The sequence below is a fragment of the Antechinus flavipes genome, chromosome 4 (assembly GCF_016432865.1).
Source record: "Antechinus flavipes isolate AdamAnt ecotype Samford, QLD, Australia chromosome 4, AdamAnt_v2, whole genome shotgun sequence".
Taxonomy (NCBI): domain Eukaryota; kingdom Metazoa; phylum Chordata; class Mammalia; order Dasyuromorphia; family Dasyuridae; genus Antechinus; species Antechinus flavipes.
Window position 1 is genome coordinate 671424 of NC_067401.1, and position 19634 is coordinate 691057.

The window sequence follows — 19634 nt, forward strand, 5'->3', positions numbered from 1 at the left end:
TAGGCACTGGGTGGTTGTTGAAGAAGAAGCTGAGATAGGGACCCGGTCCAGGAAGGATGGGGGCAGGGATGAGGGAGGGAAGTAGAGAAGAAGGATAAGGATGGAGGAATCAGCCCGGTGACAGCCAGGGCGGGTCCTGGTCTGGAGGGAGGGAGAAGTTGGACTGGAGGAGATGAGAACTGTGGAGTCCAGTAAAGGGCAGGCTGGGGTGGGGGGAAGGGAGGGGAGGAGGGAGGGAGGAAAGGAAGGAAGTGGGAGGGGGACAGAATGTTCCCATGAGCTCCTACCATTGATTCAGGAGTGCCCCAAGGAGTCACCATCAGAGTGACTGAGCTTCAGCCCCGGCTCCATCCGCCTAAAGTCCAGCCCCGCCCAGAGCCAGTTCCAGCTCCGGCAGCCGCTGCCCTCCCAAAGGCACACGGTGAGCCCTCCGCCTCAGGTTTGGCCTCCTTCTGCACTGCTTGAGCTTTGCTTTGACGGGTGAGTGAGACTGCCAGGCTGGCAATGGCTCTGGGATACACGTGGGAGGGACCTGCACATACAAATCACACTCCTCATTCACACGTCTCTCTGTCTCTGTGTCTGTCTCTCTCTCCCTCCCTCCCCACCTCTGTCTCTGTCTCTTTCTGTTTCTGTCTTTCTCTGTCTCTCTCTGTGTGTGTCTCTGTCTCTGTCTCTGCTCTCTCCTCCTCCCTCCTCCCCCCCCTCTCCCCCTCTCCCTCCCCCCTCTCTCTCACACACCCCCTCACACACCCCTCACAGCCAAGGAAAGTGAATCCAGGTGAGCTTTTCTGGCCCCTCCCTGGGTGCCCTCTGCCTGGGCTCTCCTGCCATAGTCCCTTGGACACCCGACTCAGGCCCAGCTGCCTGGGAGGGCAGGGCAAGGGCTCCTCCCCCTTTTGTTCTTAGAGCCAGATGAAGGTTCTGAGGGAAGGGTTGGCGATTCTAATGGGAAGCACTTGTGACTTCTCGGCCCCCCCCCCCCCATGACTCTGGGTGCCTGGGGACTGCAGGGCCACCTCTGAGTGACACACTGGGAGGCCGCTTCTGGCTGCTGAAGTTTTCTCCACCCTTGGCCCACCTGGCCAGAGATCTCCTGCCTGGTAGGAAGGCTCTGATGATGGGGGAAGGGGGCAGTCTCCCATTTTTCTTCATTTAACAACATGATCCCTTCTTCTATTCAGCTGGATTCTTGCAACTCTAAACTCCCGAATGTAAGCCTAGAAAATGAGGCTTGCGGAGAGGGCCCAGGACTTGGCCAAGGTTGAGCTGGGGATCCGCCACAGGTCCCGACTCCAAGCTCGTGGTTGTTTGCCACTGTGCCGCTCTGGCCCAGAGAAACCCAAGGTGGAGTTGAATTTGCAGGTTTCCCCAAGTGTTTAGCAGCAGCTTGGCTCACAGTAGGCTTGTTGCTTCGGCTGGATGTGAAGCGGTGACCAGCGGCGTAGATTTTAACAGGGGAAAGACAGGACCAAGTTTAGAGGGAGGCTGATCTCTGCCAGGTGCAGGGTCCGGTTCATCCAGCGGCACCTCATCCCCTTCTCTCCACTCTCCTCTAGTTTTGGCTCTATCACGCACAGTCACTAAAGTCCATTTTGTACTGCCCACTCTCTCTCTGCCTCTTCTTCCCTCTCTATCTCTCCATGCATTTCTGTCTCTGTCTCTCTCCCTTTGCTCCCTCTTTCCCTGCCTCGGTCTGTCTGCCTTCCTCCCTCTTTGTCTCTCTGTCTGTCTCTATCCCTCTTTTTGTCTGTTTCTCTATCTCCTTCCCTCTCTTTCTCTCTTCCCCTTTCCCTTTCTCCCTTCCTCTTTCTGCTTCCTTCTTTTCCCCCTTCTCTGTATATGTCTATCTCTGTCTTTCCCTGACTCTGTCTCTCTCTCTCTCTTTCTGTCTCTGTTTCTCTCTCTCTCCCTCTCTCCCTCCTTCTCTCTTTTTCTTTTCCCTCTTCCCTTTCTCTCCTTCCTTCCTTCTCCCCCCCTGTGTCTCTCTCTGTCTCTGTCTGTCTCTGTCTCTCTGTTTCTCTCTGTCTCTCCCTCTCTCAGTCTGTGTCTCTCTGTCTGTTTGCCTTTCAGATTGGCATTTGGGGACACGAGATGGTGAGCCTTCTGTTTCTAGAGAATCCCTGGCGGCCAGAATGAGACTGCTGGAAGCCAGGCTCACGAGAGGTTGGTCGACCCTGGGAGAACCCGGCTGCCAGCCTGAGTTTAAAGAGTCCCTCTGCACAGGGATAAGAATGCTTCAGATGGGGGAAGACCTTTGGCCTTTGGTGCTGTTGCCCCCCAGGGGGACACTGTGCCTCTTCCTTTTGCTGCTCTACCTCCCCGTGGGCACCTCCTGCCCCCAAAACTGCCAGTGCTCAGATGGCAGTGGCCTGATGACTGTCCACTGCAGTTCAAAGAACCTCAAGGAAATCCCCAGAGACATACCCAAGGATACCGTGTTCTTGAAGCTGGACGCCAACCTGCTCACCCAGATCCCGAGCCACGCCTTCTCAGGCTTGACCCTCCTCCGGGAGCTAGACCTATCCCAGAACACGATCGAGAAGCTGGATGCAGCCGCCTTCCAGGGCCTGTCTAGGGACCTCAGGCTGCTGGACCTCTCCCACAATCGTCTCCAGAGCCTTCCCAAGGAGGCGCTGTTCAGGTTGAAGGCCAAGATCCGCCTGTCACACAATCCTTGGCACTGCGGGTGCGCTTTGCAGGAAGTGCTCTGGGAGCTCAAACTGGACCCAGTGTCGGCGAACGAGATGGCCTGCCAGACGTCCGTGCGGGCCGAGGCTGTGGGGAAGCCGCTGGTGCAGGTCCTCGATTCGGGCGCCAACTTCTGCAGCTCCCGCCACAAGACCACGGACATCGCCATGTTCGTCACGATGTTCGGCTGGTTTGCCATGGTGGTCACCTACATCGTGCACTACGTGCGGCAGAACCAGGAAGATGCCAGGAAGCATCTGGAGTACCTGAAGAACATGCTCCCTGGCATCCCAGCCCCTGGCAGTGCTGCCAGTGCCGCCCTGGAGCTGGGGCGACCAGGGGCCCATCCTTCCTAGGGCACAGAGCTTTCCCAGGGGAAACCGAGGGGACAACGGCCACATCCCCAGCAGGCAGCGATTCCTTTCGTTGGATTCTCTTCTAAAGGGCCATTTGTCAAAAACACGCATTTTTTTGTACACATCAGCGTAGGACAGGAGGAGGAAAAGCAGGAGGAAGAGGAGGATGAGGAAGACGAGGAGGAGGAAGAGGAGGACGAGGAGGAGGAGGAGCCTGGTGAAGACCTCCCAGAAGTCCCAGGGAGGAGCTGCAGCTGCCTAGCGAGCTTGGGGAGGAAGCCGACTTGGAACTGACTTTCCCAGTGCTGGCTTCCAAAGCAGACTGTCAGAACTTGGCTTGTTCCTAGTCACCAGGCACTCAAGCTTGGAGCTCTTCTGGAGATTCAGGAGATGAGCCTCTCGAGGCTGCTTCTCAGAGCAGGAAAGGACCGAGGGACCGAGGGAGGTCACCGAGTCCAACCCTCCCATTTTACCAACCAGGAAAATTCTGCTTTTGTTCCCGCAGTCGTGCTGTCCTGTGCCTCAGGGGTCCAGCAATGAACATGCCTTGTTTTTATTCACCAAAAGCCAAGAAGGAGAAGGCGTCAAGCTCTGGATGCTGTTGGTCAGCCTGCTTGCCTGGGTGGCCGTGGCCCCGGGAGTCTGCTGTGACTGAGAAGTGGGGAGCCAGTGACATTGGCCTGGGGCATGTGAACTGTGCGAAAGCCCGGACACGGTGGATGACCTCTGTCCTGAAGCAGTCCTGGACCCGTTGTGTTCTCCAGGGCATCATTGAAAGCCGTGTGAATCTCTGGCCACTTTTGGCTGATAGGATGGGGGCGTGATGCTTATTGGGTAAGAGGGAGGGAGGAACCCCCCCAAGGGTCAGGTGTTTGCCACACTCAGACTGGCAAATGGCCACACAGAGTGGCACAAAGAGAATGCCCATCGGCCACGTGCCAGACAGGTAGGAGGCTAAGTAAGCAGATGGGAGGATGGGCAGGCAGGTAGGAGTCTGGGTGGGCAGATGGGAGGATGGGCAGGCAGACAGATAGGGGGCTAGGTGGGCTAATGGGAGGGTGGGCAGGCAGGAGGGCAGTCCCAAGGTGAGATTGGAGTAATCAAAGCCAGTAATACCATCCTTGGAAGCAGGGAAGTATGGAAGGACCAGGCTCCCACCCTGAATCCCTCCCAATCCTGGATAGTGGGGACTCAGGTGGAGTCCTTACTGCCATCCCAAACTGCTGGGTTCCTGAAGCAGCGCCAGGAGTCTGTGTGACTCTGGGGCAGAGGGAGGGCCCGGGAGACCCAGCCCAGTTCCAGAAACAAGGTGAATTTGGGGCCAGACAGACCTAAGCCAAAGGTCTGGACAGAAGCATGTGAAGCAGAGGAAAGCACATCGTCCCCCCGCTGCTGTGTACTCGTCACTAACTTCCTTAGAACTTGGGAACCACATTCGCACCTTCAGAGAAAGTCTGGCTTGGAGAGGAGAGCAGACAACAGGCTGGCTTTGCAGCAGGAAGAGCTGGACCTGACGTGTCATTTACCCACTCAGGGGGTTGGAGCTCTGCGGCTCGTCCCTGGGAGTGCATGTACACAGTCACGCGGACACGTTTGTGGACATGCATGTGTGATGCATGTCCTAGGGGTTCCCCAAGCATAGAAACACAGGGACTGAGTGCTCCGTGTGGGAGAGCGCTTGCAAGCTCCCCGCGGAGACCTATGGGGGCACTCTGGACATTGGCCCTTGTAGTTACCATCCAGTAGCGTCAGGGAAATGAAGCTTGACTAAAAGTGAGCACAAGAAAGGAAGCAGCTACGTCTGCCCAATGTGGACCCCTCCACCCCCACCCTGCTGGGAGCTGTGAGAGCTGGTGACCTTTTGCTGAGCAGGGTCTGAGGGAGCCAGTAGGGGCACCCGACCCACCTGAGCCTTGCTACGGGGTATTGAAGGGCTAGATTAACTTCACTCTGTGGAGTGGCTTCCTCCCTGCGTCATCCCTGTCCAAACAAGTGTACACAGAAGGCCGATGGCTTTCAGCTCCGGGATAAGAAGCTGCAGTTCTCTGGGAGGGGTGGGGAGAATCTAGGTGTGAACCACGCTGGCTCTTTGGCTGTCTCTCCAGTTCCCCTTTTTGTTACTGGGGGCTTCCCTTTTCCCCTCCCTCCTGCCTCCCTCTTCTCCCAAACCTTTCTCTGCCTAAAAAGTCAAACCTGTAGTTAATGTAACTCGGAGGGAATCTCTGGGCAGCACAAAATGCAGAGGAAACTTGAGGAACATGGGGGTGGAAATGGAGAGTGAGGGGCTGGCCTTTTATGAGGCTGCTCTGTTCTTCTGGGGGAAGTCCCAGCTCAGCCCCATTTACATAACTATTGATCTGCATTAATACTCCATCAGTTCTTTCTCTGGAGATGGATTGCGATTTTCTTCATGAATTTTTTGGAATTGTTTTAATCATTGTATTGCTGAGAATAGCTAAGTTATTAACAATTAACATTATTTCTAACTTGTCCGGTCATTCCCCAATTGATGGGTATCACTTCAATTTCTAGTTCTTTGCCACAAAAAACTGCTATAAATGGTTTTTGGATAACTAGGTCCTTTTCCAAATTTTAAAACTTTTCTTTGGAATATAGTCTCATTTCTGGGTCAAAGGGTACTCAGTTTTAAAGCAAAATTCCAAATTGCTCTCCAGAGTGGTTGGATCAATTCACAATCTTACAGATAGTGAGTACATCAGTGTCCCACTTTCCCCACAAACCCTCCCACATTTATTTTTTCCTTTTCTGTCATATTAGCCAATCTAATAGGTGTGAGATGTTATAATTTGCATTTTTCTGATCAATAGTGATTTACGGGGTTTTTTATATGACTGTAGATTTCATCTGAATACTGTTTCTATCCACTGATCATTTATCAATTGGGGAATGACTTATTTCTTATATATTTGGTTCAATTCTTTATATATTTGAGAATGAGGTCTTTGTCAGAGACAGTTGCTGTAAAAATTGTTCCCCAGTTTTTTTGTTTTCCTTCTAATCTTGATTGCAGTGGTTTTTGTTTGTGCAAAACCTTTTTTAATTTAATATACTCAAAATTGCTTATTTTATATCTAGTAATGCTCTCTGTTTCTTGTTTGGTCTTAAATTCTTCCTTTCTCCAGAGAATTGAATAGTTTACCTATCAGATCTATGGAGAAAGGAAGAATTTATTTATTTTGATGTCATCTTAATATGCTGTATAAGATATTGATCTATACCTAGTTTTTGCTATCATATTCCAGTTTTCCCAGCAGTTTTTGGTTAGATAGTAAGTTTTGGGTCTTTGGGTTTATCAAACCGGATAACTCTGGCTAAGCCACTTTCTCTCTGGGTCTTGGTTTCCTCATCTGTTACTGGAAGGGTTGGTTCAGATGGCCTGTGATGTTTCTTAGGACAGGGCTGACCCATGCTCCATTGTGTTGCTGTTTGTTGAATCATGGCCTCTTAACTGGAATGGCAAGTTTGAGACCCTTCTCCTAATTCTGCCCCTCAGGGGCCTAGCACCCTCCTTTTAGAAGCTGATGAGGTCACTGGCACAAGTGACAAGAAGGGCTGTCTTCTCAGCCCCTGGAGGTGCCCCCTCATGGACAAAGCCAGAGGCTACTCTTTTCAGACAAGGGGCAAGGCTTTTCTGGGCTAGGCCCCTAGTGAGCTCTGGAGCTGAGCAGAGAAAGGCAGGTCCCAGCTTCAGCCCTTGTTGGCCTGTAAGGTTGCTGCTGGGGCCTGGAGGCAGGCCCAGGTCTGCTGCATGAGCTCCTGAGGAAGCTAGGCTTGGGCAGCCCGGCCCCAAGCCCCAAATCCTGTCGTGTTTCGTCCACCTCAGAAAGTTCTCATTGAAGTTTCAAGGCAATGGGGATCTAATTAGCATGGGTACCAGAAAGGGCATGAAAGGAGGGGCCCCAGGAAGGAGAACAGGCCATGGCTAGAATCTGGAGAGCTTGATAGAAAGAGAATGGTGGGCCGAGAAAAACCCTCTGCTTACAACACCAAGGAATCCGGGATTTGGAGTCATAAAAATTAACATCTTACAGTTCAGTGGGAGGGTCTTCCTCTCACAATGAATCCTCTCCTCACACTACTCTCACACTGAAAATCTCAGCCTGGTAACCATGGCTTCAAACAACTACATTCATTTAATGAAGTCTTTATTGGGTACTCTTTTGTGTCAGATACTTGTGCTAGGTGCTGGAAACAGGAATGTAAAAATCCAACTCTTCCTGTCCTCAGCAAAGACTAACAGATGTCTCTTCTAAACCTCTGTAGCCACTCCTCTAAACCTTTTCTATTATTTACTACTATTTTTTATTCAGAACATACTATTATTTAGAGCATAATTTTTTTTTTTCATTTCTAGCTCCCCACTCTCCTTCACCCCTACACGGTCAATCATTGGCTAAATCTTGTTTCTATTTCCAAGGTGGCTCTTAGATCTCTCTCATCAGCCTAGTATAGTCGCTCCTCATAGTTCACCACATGCCAATGACCAGCTAGTTTTCTACCCTGCCTCCATGCCAGTCTATCCTCCATCCCACTGCCAAAGAGTTTCCCAAAGTTGAGTTCTAGAAATTTCATCCCATCCCCAATTCAATAAACTCCAGCTACTCCCTTTGACCTTTAGGAAATGGCAAACCATTCCAGTATCTTTACCAAGAAAACTTCAAATGGGGTCTTGAAGAGTAAACACAATTGAAAAAATGATTGAACAACAACAATAAACTTCCATTTGACTTTTAATAAGGCCCTTCCCATTTGTCCTGCACCTGCATTTCCAGTCTCCCTCCCCTTTCTTTCTTTTCCCCAAGTCTTTGGTTCAAACTGGACTACTCTCTCTGAGCTGACTTCCTCCTCACCTCTGCTTTGTGGAACCTCTTAGGACAGGTACCAATTTCTAGGCAGGTTTTCCCGATGCCTTCCCTCAGAGTTTCCATTTCAGAAGGTGGGGCCCAAGACAATTTAAGAAAGCTCTGGCTTTGGGATCTGCATCAGCAAGCCAGAAACCGGATCTGTAGAGAGATGGGCAGGCCCTTGGAATGGATCCCGGCCTGGAAACTTGGGAGAAAGGGTACAGCCTCAGGGGACGTGGAGGAAAGGGTTGGAGCTGCCAGGACTCGACTGGTGGGAAGGCCGGATGAGAGGAGGATGGGACTTTCTTTGGCGCAGCCGCCCAAGAAGAAGGGAATGGAAAGGTTTGGCCCTTGGACAACTTCTGGTGTTATTGTTGCAGGGCACTCTCCACCAGACCTCCAGGCCTGAAAGTGGTTTAAAGTGGGGCTCACCCACATTCCCCAAGGTGCTTCAGGAGGAACTAGAGAAAGTTGGTTCTGCAGCGCCACCTGCTGACAAAAGCAGGGATCGCCATGCGCTTGGGGGTAAGAGCTTCCATGGGCCCCTTTGTACTGAGGGGGAAACTGAGGCTCAGGGAGAGAAAGGGGCCTGCCAGAGCGCATCAGGCCATTGGAGCTGGCCATCGGGCACAAGATGATCTGTTTCCGGGGCAAGGGGCTGTCCTATGGAGGCAGAGTAGATAAGTTCCCTTGCCTTTATGGTCCCATGGCTCCCCCAAGGTAGGGCCTGTGAACTTCACTTTTAAGAATACCTGGCTAACTCTGCCTCCCACATTTGGCTTTCTCCATAATTCTGCGCGTTTTATTTGGGGCCCCATTAAAAACACGATTCTGAAGAAAAGGCCCCAGGCTTTTCCCAGCCAGGGTCAAGGGAGCCCAGGGCAGATGGTGGAGGAGCCCTGCTCTGGTGCGTGCTAGCCAGGGTCCCCCAGATGCACAGGGCACCTGGGCTGTAGGTTGGAGAGGGCCCGTCCTGAATAAGCTCTTTACAGGAAGAGTCCAGTCCGCGGATCCCTTGAGATCTGCTCCCTGTCAGGGCTGAACAGTTGGAGGCCCTGGCTCACCGGCTCCCTAACAATCTTTGAAAGCCACACCCGGGATACACGGAGAATGATCCTGATGGAGAGGGCACGTGACAGGGACAAGGCACCACAGCTGTTCTGTACAACTCTGTGGTGACGATTTCTGTCATCGACGGCCCTGTCACGATCGAGATCTTGTTTTTGCCAGTTAAGGTGAAGTGGGATGTCAAAGTATGGTCTGTGCATTAACCCTGGAAGGTACCGAGAGGCCCCTGGAGGAAGTTGTTAACACTAGTTAAAGAGTGTGTAAGCCCTGGCGCTCAGATTAATAGACGGAGATTGCAAAGCACATCTTCTGCTGGCCTGGGGTATTCATTCACTCTCGGCATTCACTGGGGCTGCACTCCGACACCTGCAGAGAATTTCTGAGGGTCCCCACCTCCTGTTCAAGGGAACAAGGAAAGGGATGTCAACTCGGGGGCCAATTTGCTTACAGCTCTACCTGAGGTCACAGTCCCTCGCAGCAGGAAGGGGCATCTGAAACCATGGAGCCCACCCTAGCTCCCAAAGCAAGGCTGCTTCCACGGTCCTGAGACGGCCATCGTCCTTTGTTTGTGTACTTCCAGTGACAGGGAGCTCACTACCTCCCAGGGAATCTGACTCCCCAGAACTTCACCCAGTTTGACCTCTTGGAGCAGCACAGAATGAACATAATCTCTTCCATCTGTGGCTCTTCAAACATCTGTAGCCGGAGAGCACAGAGCCAGAGGCTACCAGCACCCTAAGGACACAACCCTCAGCTGTCGGAAACAGCAGAAAAAGAAAACTAGGTACAGGAAGACCTGGTGATTTCCCAGGGCCTTATGGCCAGTGACAAACATGTAAAGGACAGGGCTGAAGACCATCCTGGAGGGTGTCGCAGACAACACTCCCAGACCAGCATTAATCACTCTCTGGCTGCAGCTGTTCAACCAAGGCCATAGCTGAGGACTTCTTAGACTTTCTCCTGAACCCCCCCACCCCACCCCGGTCCCACAAAACCAACTAAAGCGATTTGACAGGATTTGGTGGGAGGGGCTTCGGCGACAGCTCACCTCGCCTTCCATCTGCAGGGTTTGCTCAACATCTAAGGTCAATTGGACAGACTGAGCTTTGGGAAAAAAAACTTTCAAAAAGAAGATGGAGCTCCTACTTGATCAAAGCTGGTGGTGAGAACACAGAGGTAATAGGGAGATGTCCTAACCCCTTAAAAGGCAGTATACTTGTTTCAGTCTGTTTGAGGGGTCATCTGGTCCCCCCAATCCCCAAACTTCCTACCTTTCTAGCACAGAAACTGTCAGTTATGATTGGGGCTAAAGGGACACCCAGGTTGGTCTTGGTGGCCCCTACTTCGGCTTCAATACTTGGATCCCCATCCTACAGTGTTCGCCCTCTCCTCTAGGACATGCTACTCTCGTGCTGTCCCTCATTCCATCCTTCTTGAACGTCCCTCGCAACAGGCTGACCTTGCTTGTTGCTAAGCTCTCTGGTCTTTGCAATGAATGATCACAGCAAGATTTAGGATCCTGGAGACCCTCTATTCTGAACGCCTCATCGTGTAAATGAGAAAAATGAGTTCCAGAGAGGACTCAGGTGGCAAGAGGCAGAATCCGAATCCCAGCCCAAATCCAAGATCTCCTTCCCAGCCTTTACCCTGCGGCCCATCTCCAGGGGTCAGCTTAAAGGAGGAAGGGAGAAGGGCTTTCTTCCTCTCTCCCAGGAGAACCTTTTAGGAGCTAATGACTGCTTTCTGATTAGTTAAAACCCCCACTAATTGTAGAATGTTTAACAAATGCTTGTTAATTGGGTGACAGTCATTAGGACCAAGCTTGGACTGGCAGCCTGGGGAGGGCCACTAAATTGCTAAAGATCCTGGCAGTGGTGGGAGTATTCCCGCTTTGGGAAGTGTGGATTCTGGAGCGCAGCATTTTAAAAACCCTTCTGGAGGAACAGGACAGAGTGAATAACAGGGACCAAGGATCAGCGCAGTAGGTGGAATGTTCTCGCTCCTTATCTCCACCCCCAGCTTCTTTGAAGTTCCAATGAAAATCCCACCTTGTACTGGAAGCCCTTCCCAACCCATAGTGCTTCACTCCAGTGCTTTCCCTCATTGGTTATCTCCAATTTATCCTGTCTAGAACTAGTTTGTACATATTTGCTCGCTGGTGACCTACTGAATGGCATCCCTATGCTAGGGTGAAGTCCAGTGTGTCCACATGCAGCTGATCAGACGGAGAGGAGCCCAGACGGCTCCTCCGGGGATTAGGCACAAAGAACCCGAGAACAGTCGGGTGGATTCTCTAACTTTGTGCCCCTCACGTTGCTTTGGAGCTACTTCAATTCTGCTTTACTCCTAGAGCACAGTGCCCACTCTGGTGTGGACACGCCATGCTGGGCTGCCCACCTTACGGGATGTGTGGAGAGGAAATGGTCTACCCAGTAAGAAACACTTCTGGAGCACAGCTTTTCTGTTGGAAAGATCATAAATATATTTAAGAACAGAACAATGAAATAAATAGGGTCTTCTACATAGGGAGCACACGTTGCAACATAAATACATTCCTTGACAAAGCAGAGGATGGGGCGGGGTGGCTAAAAGGGCAGAGAGCTCCCCAGAGCCCCGCATCTTTCCTCTGACATGACAGAGTTCCCTTCCCTGTATCAGGTGACAGCATCCCTGCGACCAGGCTGGCTCAGATGGGCTCAATAATGGAGTGAGGAGGGCATGAAGAAATATCTGGGAGACAGAAAGCACAAAGAAAGGTGATAGAAGTACTTGGGAAGCAGAGAGGGCTCCAGCAAGCACCTCTAAGGGGAGAGAGGGCAGTGGGTGCGAGCCAGGCAGGAGATGTGAAGGGACCAGATTCTCTGGCCAGGAGGATTACAAATGCTTGGGAAATGGGATGGCCCCTGATGTTGAGGGTCAGAGAGTGTTCACCTGAGGCCACTTGCTCTCACTTTAAGAGGAGAAAACCAAAAACCAGAAAGATGGGGTGTCCCTCCAAGGTCACAGGGGCAGGAAGGAGCAGAGGCAGGGTCTGAACCTTGGGCCTCCGATTCCCAATCCAGCACTTTCCATTGTACAGCACCGCCTCTTGCTTGTCCCCGATTGCCTGGGAAGAACTTCTTGTGCTCCTGCCTCTCTCACTCACTATGTCCCAGATTTCTGGGAAGATGCAGATGGAGGCCACACTCTCCATGTTTCCTTCTTCTCTGTGAGGGGAAAGAGCAGGCGGGCTGGAAGCCCGTTTCACCAAGGGCCAGATGTGTACTCCTCTCCTCTCCTCTCCCCTCGTGCACTCCTCTCTTCTCCCCCCTCCTACTTGTGGGCAGCACACTTTCACTGTCCCTGGTCTGTGGCTAACGACGGTGGCCAGCTTGCTCTGCCTCCCTCTCCTCACCCGGCGAACCTTCCCAAGATACCATCTGGCCATGTTGCTCCCCCTGCATCCGGGATAAAACCAGCCAGCTCTGCATCCCACTACCCGGACTTCCTCAGGGATCTTACTTTCCAGCCAAACTGGATTACAAGCAACTTCCTGACCTTGACACCATCTCCCCCCTCCCAGTCTTTGAACAGCTTGTTCCCTGTACCTGGACATCCTCCCTCCTCACCCCTGCTTCTTAGCATCCTCAGCAGATCCTGCACTGGTACATGCAAAGCTCTCCCTGATTCCCCTAGCTGCTAGTGCTCACTCTCTCTAACGGAATCAGTATTTCATCGTCTGTGTAATAATATTCCACAGCATACCCACATAAAAAGTATTGTTCCTGAGGACAGCCCCTGGTCTGTTTTTGTGTCCCTTTGGACTGATGCTCTCATTAGTAGAGGGAACTCCTGTAGAAACTCCCTCCCTGGAGTAAATTGCACCTCCCATGCCTTGGAGAATTTCGTGGATCTCAGATCCACATCGCCAGTTCCACATAATGTTTATAGTACGTCAGAGGCCTTGTGACTCCCCAGCCAGTCCTCTCCCCAGTGTCTTTCCCCTTGTGTCTGGTAGAGAAGGTACTTAACCAGGGCTAATTGCAATGGGTCGAATTTCTGGGGGTTGGAAATAGAAGGCCATCATTTCCCCCCTGTCTCCTGCTTTTCAGGGTCCAGACGTTCTGCCCACATGTGATTTAGCCACATATTATTGGCCCCTTCTATTATCCATGGTGAGTTCTTCCTGCTGAGTCCTTATCTCAAACAGCTGAAGGGAGGGGAGAAGCAGGCTGCAGATCACTGAGAGAACCCCCAGTTTTCTAGGAGGTGAACAATTTTATGGTCTCACTTTTAGCAAATAACAAGACACCTTTCTACCTGAAGGGCACTTCTCCCAAAGCACCACGAGGAACCCAGGCCCTGCGAACATGGGCTCAGAAGGCCAGCTCCTTGAGACGGGCACCTTCCTTCGCCACTGGTACGGGGGGCCCTTCGGGAGTAACCATGTCCAAAAGCTTGACCACGAACTCCAGCAGGGAGCAGACCTTCCTCTCCCTGTGTGCTGAGCTGCGAGTGCTGCCCTGTGAGAACCAGTCCCACTGAGGGATGCTGCCCTTTTTCTTAATGAGGAACCGTGACTAGGGAGACAGAGAACAAACCAAGCCAGAAGGCGCCCTGGCTCCGTTCCCTTCTGCCGCGTACCAGGAAAGACTCTCTCGGGAAGGAATCTGCCAACTTCTTTGTGGGGGAAATCAGGGAGTAGGGGGTTCCTGCCCATGCAGGCAGTGTCTGCTCTCCTCCCAAGTGGAGGAGTCAGTAAGAGGTCTTTAAAGTGCCAGATGGTGCCCAGGTGCCCCCTCCCCTTGTAGCCAATCCAGAGTCATCCAAACCAGGGGGCTGTCCTCAAGTGCAGCTATTCCCAGGGCTCCTGGGAAGGTGGCGGAAGGCGAGGCAAGGTGGGATGTGGCTGCCTGGCTCAGCTTATTTTCAGCCTCAGCACCCTGGAGAGCGGCTCTTTGGCACTGGAATACATGAGGTAGGAGCCTGTGGTTGTGTTGAAGGCTTCCCAGTCCCTGCAGCCGAAGGTTGGGAGGTGGTGAACGGCCACGAAGCCTTCGTAGCCTTGCCACCTACAAGAGGAGAGAGGGAATCAGGCCCTGCCATGGGGGCGCTCGCCACTGACCCAGAGTTACTGGGAGGAGCTAGGCTCAAGCTCAGGTTCAGCCCCTTCTTCCCTGTGTCACCTCCCCTTCCTGGGCCTCAGCCCCTTCCTCTGGAAAAGAAGAGGATTGGGCGGGGCGGCCTGCAAAGGTCCTTCCCTTTTTTAGTCTCTACATCTCACTCTTCTGTGATTGGATTGGGCCCAGGGGCCACCATATTGGCATCCCAGGGACTTGCTCATGGCCACGCTGCTAGGGCATTACCCGGGAGGCCATGGCCACGCTGCTAGGGCATCACCCGGGAGGCCACGGCCACGCTGCTAGGGCATCACCCGGGAGGGCCACGGCCACGCTGCTAGGGCATCACCCGGGAGGGCCACGGCCACGCTGCTAGGGCATCACCCGGGAGGGCCACGGCCACGCTGCTAGGGCATCACCCGGGAGGGCCATGGCCACGCTGCTAGGGCATCACCCGGGAGGGCCACGGCCACGCTGCTAGGGCATTACCCGGGAGGCCACGGCCACGCTGCTAGGGCATCACCCGGGAGGGCCACGGCCACGCTGCTAGGGCATCACCCGGGAGGCCATGGCCACGCTGCTAGGGCATCACCCGGGAGGGCCACGGCCACGCTGCTAGGGCATCACCCGGGAGGGCCACGGCCACGCTGCTAGGGCATCACCCGGGAGGCCACGGCCACGCTGCTAGGGCATCACCCGGGAGGGCCACGGCCACGCTGCTAGGGCATCACCCGGGAGGCCACGGCCACGCTGCTAGGGCATCACCCGGGAGGGCCACGGCCACGTTGTAGGACATCACCCAAGTGGGACATGAACTCTGGCCTTTCTGCTGCTTGGGGCATTTAGGGCCCTGCTGAAGGTTCAAGGACAGAACCCGTGTGCCCCGTGGACAAGCTCTCTCATGGCTAAAGGGCAGGCTTGGTCCTGTGTACCCTGCCCAGCACAGGTATTGAATGGATAGCAAAGATGCATCAGGGTGTGTTTATATTCAAGATCTGCTTAACCTAAGGATTTCCCTCAGAGACACTTCCTAACTTGCCAGGTCTACCACACACAGGCTGTCTCTTTGTTTCCTTCTGTCTCTCTCTTTCTCTTTCTCTCCCTCTGTCTCTCTCACACTACCAGGTCTCTGTATTTGATTGTGAGTTCTTAGAGGCTCATCCCCAGCACTTAGCCTAGTTATACAGTATCCAGTAGGTGCTTAATTGATGCTTATGGCTTTGTCTGCTGTTTATGTTTACAGAGGGCTTGTCGGGGTGGGGAGAACCCCATTGCCCAAAGGTCATCCCAAAAGGGGATTGGGTTCCATCCCATCTCTGTCTAGCCTGAGTGCCTCCTGGGCCTACTGGGATATAAAGAAAAACGGTCCTGCCCTCAAGGAGCACATTTTGTGTATTCAGGAATTAATCAGCATCATATAAGTACAAAATAACTTCAGGGGAGGCAGGGCCAGCCTCTTGCAAGAGAGGGGACTTAAGCAGAGTCTTTCAGGGAAGAAGAGACTCCAAGAGGAGAAGGGAAGGAACATTCTGGGGAGGGGGGGAAGGAGCACAACCTGGGCAAAGGCATGGAGGCTGGAGATGGAATGTTGGGCTGACTGGAACATAGAGCGTGGGGTGGGCTTGGAAAGATCTGTGAGGATCAAATGAAGCCACAGTGGGAAGGACAGGAAATGTCTAGCAGGGGAGTTTGCCCTGCATATTCCTAGCAACAGGGAGTTACAGGAGCTTCTTGAGCAGGAGCTGTCGATCTGCAGGACCAAGGGGAGAGGCTGGGCAACTGGGATATGCAGACAAAAGGAGAGCTGAGGCTGGTTGAATGTAACCCTGATGGGGTTAGCAAAATACAGACAGACAGAGAGGGACAGAGACAGAGAGGGACAGAGAGAGAGAGAGACAGAGACAGAGAGGGACAGAGAGAGACAGACAGAGACAGAGAGGGACAGAGACAGAGAGGGACAGAGAGAGAGAGACAGAGAGAGACAGAGACAGAGAGGGACAGAGACAGAGAGGGACAGAGAGAGAGAGACAGAGACAGAGAGGGACAGAGACAGAGAGGGACAGAGAGAGAGAGACAGAGACAGAGTGGGACAGAGAGGGAGAGACAGAGAGAGACAGAGACAGAGAGGGACAAAGACAGAGAGGGACAGAGAGAGAGAGACAGAGACAGAGAGGGACAGAGAGAGAGAGACAGAGAGAGACAGAGACAGAGTGGGACAGAGGGAGAGACAGAGAGGGACAGAGACAGAGAGGGAGAGAGAGGGAGAGACAGAGAGGGACAGAGAGGGAGAGACAGAGAGGGACAGAGAGGGACAGAGACAGAGAGGGGCAGAGACAGAGAGGGACAGAGACAGAGAGGGACAGAGACAGAGAGGGAGAGAGAGGGAGAGACAGAGAGGGACAGAGAGGGAGAGACAGAGAGGGACAGAGACAGAGAGGGACAGAGACAGAGAGGGACAGAGAGGGAGAGACAGAGAGGGACAGAGACAGAGAGGGACAGAGACAGAGAGGGACAGAGGGAGAGACAGAGAAGAAGAGACAGAGAGACAGAGACAAAAAAAAGGTAGAGACAAAGGCAAAGAGAGATACAGAGAAAGATTTAGAGAGACAGAGATCTGATAGTGTTGAGAGAGACAAAGGCAAAAAGAGAGACAGAGACAGAGATCTGATGGTTTTGAGGGAGAGGGAGAGTAACAGAGAGACAGAGACTTGATGGTATTGAGAGAGATAGAGACAGATATGAGAGAGAGATAGCGCCACACAGAAACAGAGACCTGGTAGTGTTGAGAGAGACAGAAGAAGAGAAAGAGATAGAGAGACAGAAGGAAACAAAGGCCTGATGGTACTGTGAAACACACGCAGAGAGAAAAGGAACAACGGAGAGGGAGGTCCCCAAGACAGAGGCAGAAGTGGATGAGGACCTATTAGAGGAAGCTGAGAACGAGACTGGGGCAGAGCAGGGAAGACGAGGCTCCGAAAGGAGGGCGTGGCTAAGCATCGGGGGCGTGGCTAAGCACCGGAGGGTGTGGCTAAGCATAGGAGGGCGTGGCTAAGCATCAGCGGCCGCAGAGACTGTCCAGAAGGATGAGGGTGGAGAAGACATCCTCAGCCGGCGACTGGAAGGCAAGCCGTGTTGGAAGGAGGGGAGAAGGCGCGGTGAGGAGCAAGCGCAGGCCGTGCGCGTGGCGGGCTGCACCTCAGTCTGGCATCGAAAGGGAGGAGGGATATGGGAAAGCGTGAGGAGATGGAGCGGGCCAGCCGAGGCTCTCGGAGACTGGAGAAATCTGGGCGGGCTTCCTGGCAGCAGCCGGAGCCAGAGGAGGAGGGAAACTGCAGAGCAAAAAGAGGGAAGTGGGATCAAAGGGATGAGCTGCTAGGGGAGGGCACCGGACCAGCAGGAGGAGGGGGCCCGAGCAGCAGCAGCAGGAGGGGACCCGAGCAGCAGCAGGAGGAGGGGACCCGAGCAGCAGGAGGGGACCCGAGCAGCAGCAGCAGGAGGGGACCCGAGCAGCAAGAGGGGACCCGAGCAGCAGCAGCAGGAGGGGACCCGAGCAGCAGCAGCAGGAGGGGGCCCGAGCAGCAGCAGCAGGAGGGGACCCGAGCAGCAGCAGCAGGAGGGGGCCCGAGCAGCAGCAGGAGGAGGGGACCCGAGCAGCAGGAGGGGACCCGAGCAGCAGGAGGAGGAGGGGACCCGAGCAGCAGGAGGAGGGGACCCGAGCAGCAGCAGGAGGGGACCCGAGCAGCAGCAGGAGGAGGGGACCCGAGCAGCAGGAGGAGGGACCCGAGCAGCAGGAGGAGGGCACCGGACCAGCAGGAGGAGGGGACCCGAGCAGCAGCAGGAGGGGACCCAAGCAGCAGGAGGAGGGGACCCGAGCAGCAGCAGGAGGGGACCCGAGCAGCAGGAGAGTCGGCCTCCCCTGGAGGCACCAGGGAAACAGGGAAGGGTGTTGGGGCTCAGAGGGAGGGGTAAGCTTGGGACAAATGGCCTCCATGTCCCTGGTAACAGCTACCAGGCCAACTTCTGCTGGGAGGAAGGGCACGAGGGCTGAGGAGAAAAGGGGGAGAGGTAGCCGGGGGTGCTGGGTAGAGGCGAGGACTGCTGGAATCGCATGGGCAGCCAGCCACGTCCATGCAAGCTGCTTCTCCTTCCCCACCGGTGGCCTGGGATGGGAGGGACGTTGGGCGTCTCTGAGCCTGGGGGAGAAGTTTGGACCTCCAGCTGCCGACCCTCGATGCACTGGACTGGGAGCTGTCTGCCCAATACCCTCCGAGCCTCCGGGCCTCCCAGCCCCTCTGGGCCTTGTGGGCCCCTGGCCGCCAGGGAGCTCCAGCTATCACAACACCTCCTCCCCGAGAGCTTCACCACGGGCTGTTAGGAGAGGGCCCGGCTTCTGCCTCACTTCCCTTGGGGATCCTCGGCCTCCTCGGCCTCCTGCGTTCCCTGCCTCATCAGCCTCGAGGAAAGCTCCATTCACATGCTCTAAGGAGCCCAGCAGCCCCAGTGGGAGGGGGCGTAGGTGTGTGCAGTCGCCCCCTGGCTCCGTCAGCCCTGAGAAGCCGGCCTCCCCTCTGGAGTCTGCCTCCTGGCCCGGGAGGCTCTTCCCCGATCCCAACGGCAGAGGAAGGAGGCGGCCCCAGAGAGCTGGTCGCCCTCCTGCCATCCTTTCTGTGGCAACAACCGTGGGGCTGTCTGCAGGGGAGCGGCGGTGGTGGAGGGGGTACCTGTATATAATACTGTTCACGGAGAAGGACTCCCCATCAAAGGAGTTCGCGACAACCAGGAAGTAATCTTCTCCCACAGAGAAAAACTCCCAGTCCAGAGCACTGCAGAGAGAGCACAGGGCAGTCAGGGGGGGAGGACGGGGGGGGGGGGCAGCAGCCCCTCCCCCAGGGCGTTATGGGGAGCAATGTCGGAGGAGGGTGGCGCCATTGTTGGAAGGAGGAGGTGGGTCTGGGTCTCGCGGCAAAGGACGAGGCTCAAGCCCAAGGCCAGCCCCAAGTCACCTCGGGCACACATCCACAAGTCCCTGGGAAATGGATCTATGACAAATGAGCCCCCCCCCATCTCCAAAGGCAGCCAGCATTTGCCCTCAGAATACCCCAAACTTCAGGGCGGCTGGGGCTGCGCGCAGCTTCTCGGTGCTGGTCCTGACTGACCCTGGCCAGGCTTTCCTGAAGGCCCAAAGCCAGGGCCCGGGGATCCCAGTGTGTCTTAGTGTCCCTCCTCCCAGCCAAGGCTTCTGCTCGAAGGTCCTGCCAGGGTGTGGCCGGGAGCTACCAGGAGGCCCAGGGCAACGTCACGAGAGGACCCGTAGGTCACGTTGCCTCCGCGCTGTGGCCACGCTACTCTCGCTGACCTCGGTCATTGTTAAATGGTCTCATGGGCAGGATCTTGGGCCGCGCAGGGGGGCCTCTGTGGCACAAAGGGGACATCGCTGAGTCTTCCACTCGGGGCCCTGGGAGCAAGGCTCTGGCCCCGGCCGCCCACTCCTCAAGTCTTAGATCCCAAATTAAGTCCAGAGCCATGGACAGCTCCCGGAACCATGTCCCAGAGCT

The 19634-nt window shown here is 54.5% G+C and overlaps 2 protein-coding genes across 2 annotated transcripts in view; one reads left to right on the forward strand and one right to left on the reverse strand.

Annotated features, from left to right (window-relative positions):
• Nucleotides 1-2049: 2049 nt before the first annotated feature.
• On the forward strand, nucleotides 2050-6142 carry LRRC3 (leucine rich repeat containing 3). Its single transcript, XM_051998195.1, has one exon. It carries the CDS (start codon nucleotides 2136-2138, stop codon nucleotides 3045-3047), a length of 912 nt encoding a protein of 303 aa, XP_051854155.1. The 5' UTR covers nucleotides 2050-2135; the 3' UTR covers nucleotides 3048-6142.
• A 5295-nt stretch (nucleotides 6143-11437) lies between these two features.
• Nucleotides 11438-19634, reverse strand: part of TSPEAR (thrombospondin type laminin G domain and EAR repeats) — a 41155-nt gene continuing 32958 nt past the window's right edge. Inside the window, exons 12-13 of the mRNA XM_051992954.1 lie at nucleotides 18801-18902; nucleotides 11438-14031 (exon numbers count right to left, since the gene is read on the reverse strand). Coding sequence (XP_051848914.1) covers nucleotides 13878-14031; nucleotides 18801-18902 — 256 coding nt within the window. The 3' untranslated portion in view covers nucleotides 11438-13877. The remainder of the gene's footprint in view (nucleotides 14032-18800; nucleotides 18903-19634) is intronic.

What these genes read in the sequence shown, in the direction of transcription:
- LRRC3 (XM_051998195.1), top strand. Translation starts at nt 2,136, where the DNA reads ATGAGACTGCTGGAAGCCAGGCTCACGAGAGGTTGGTCGACCCTGGGA.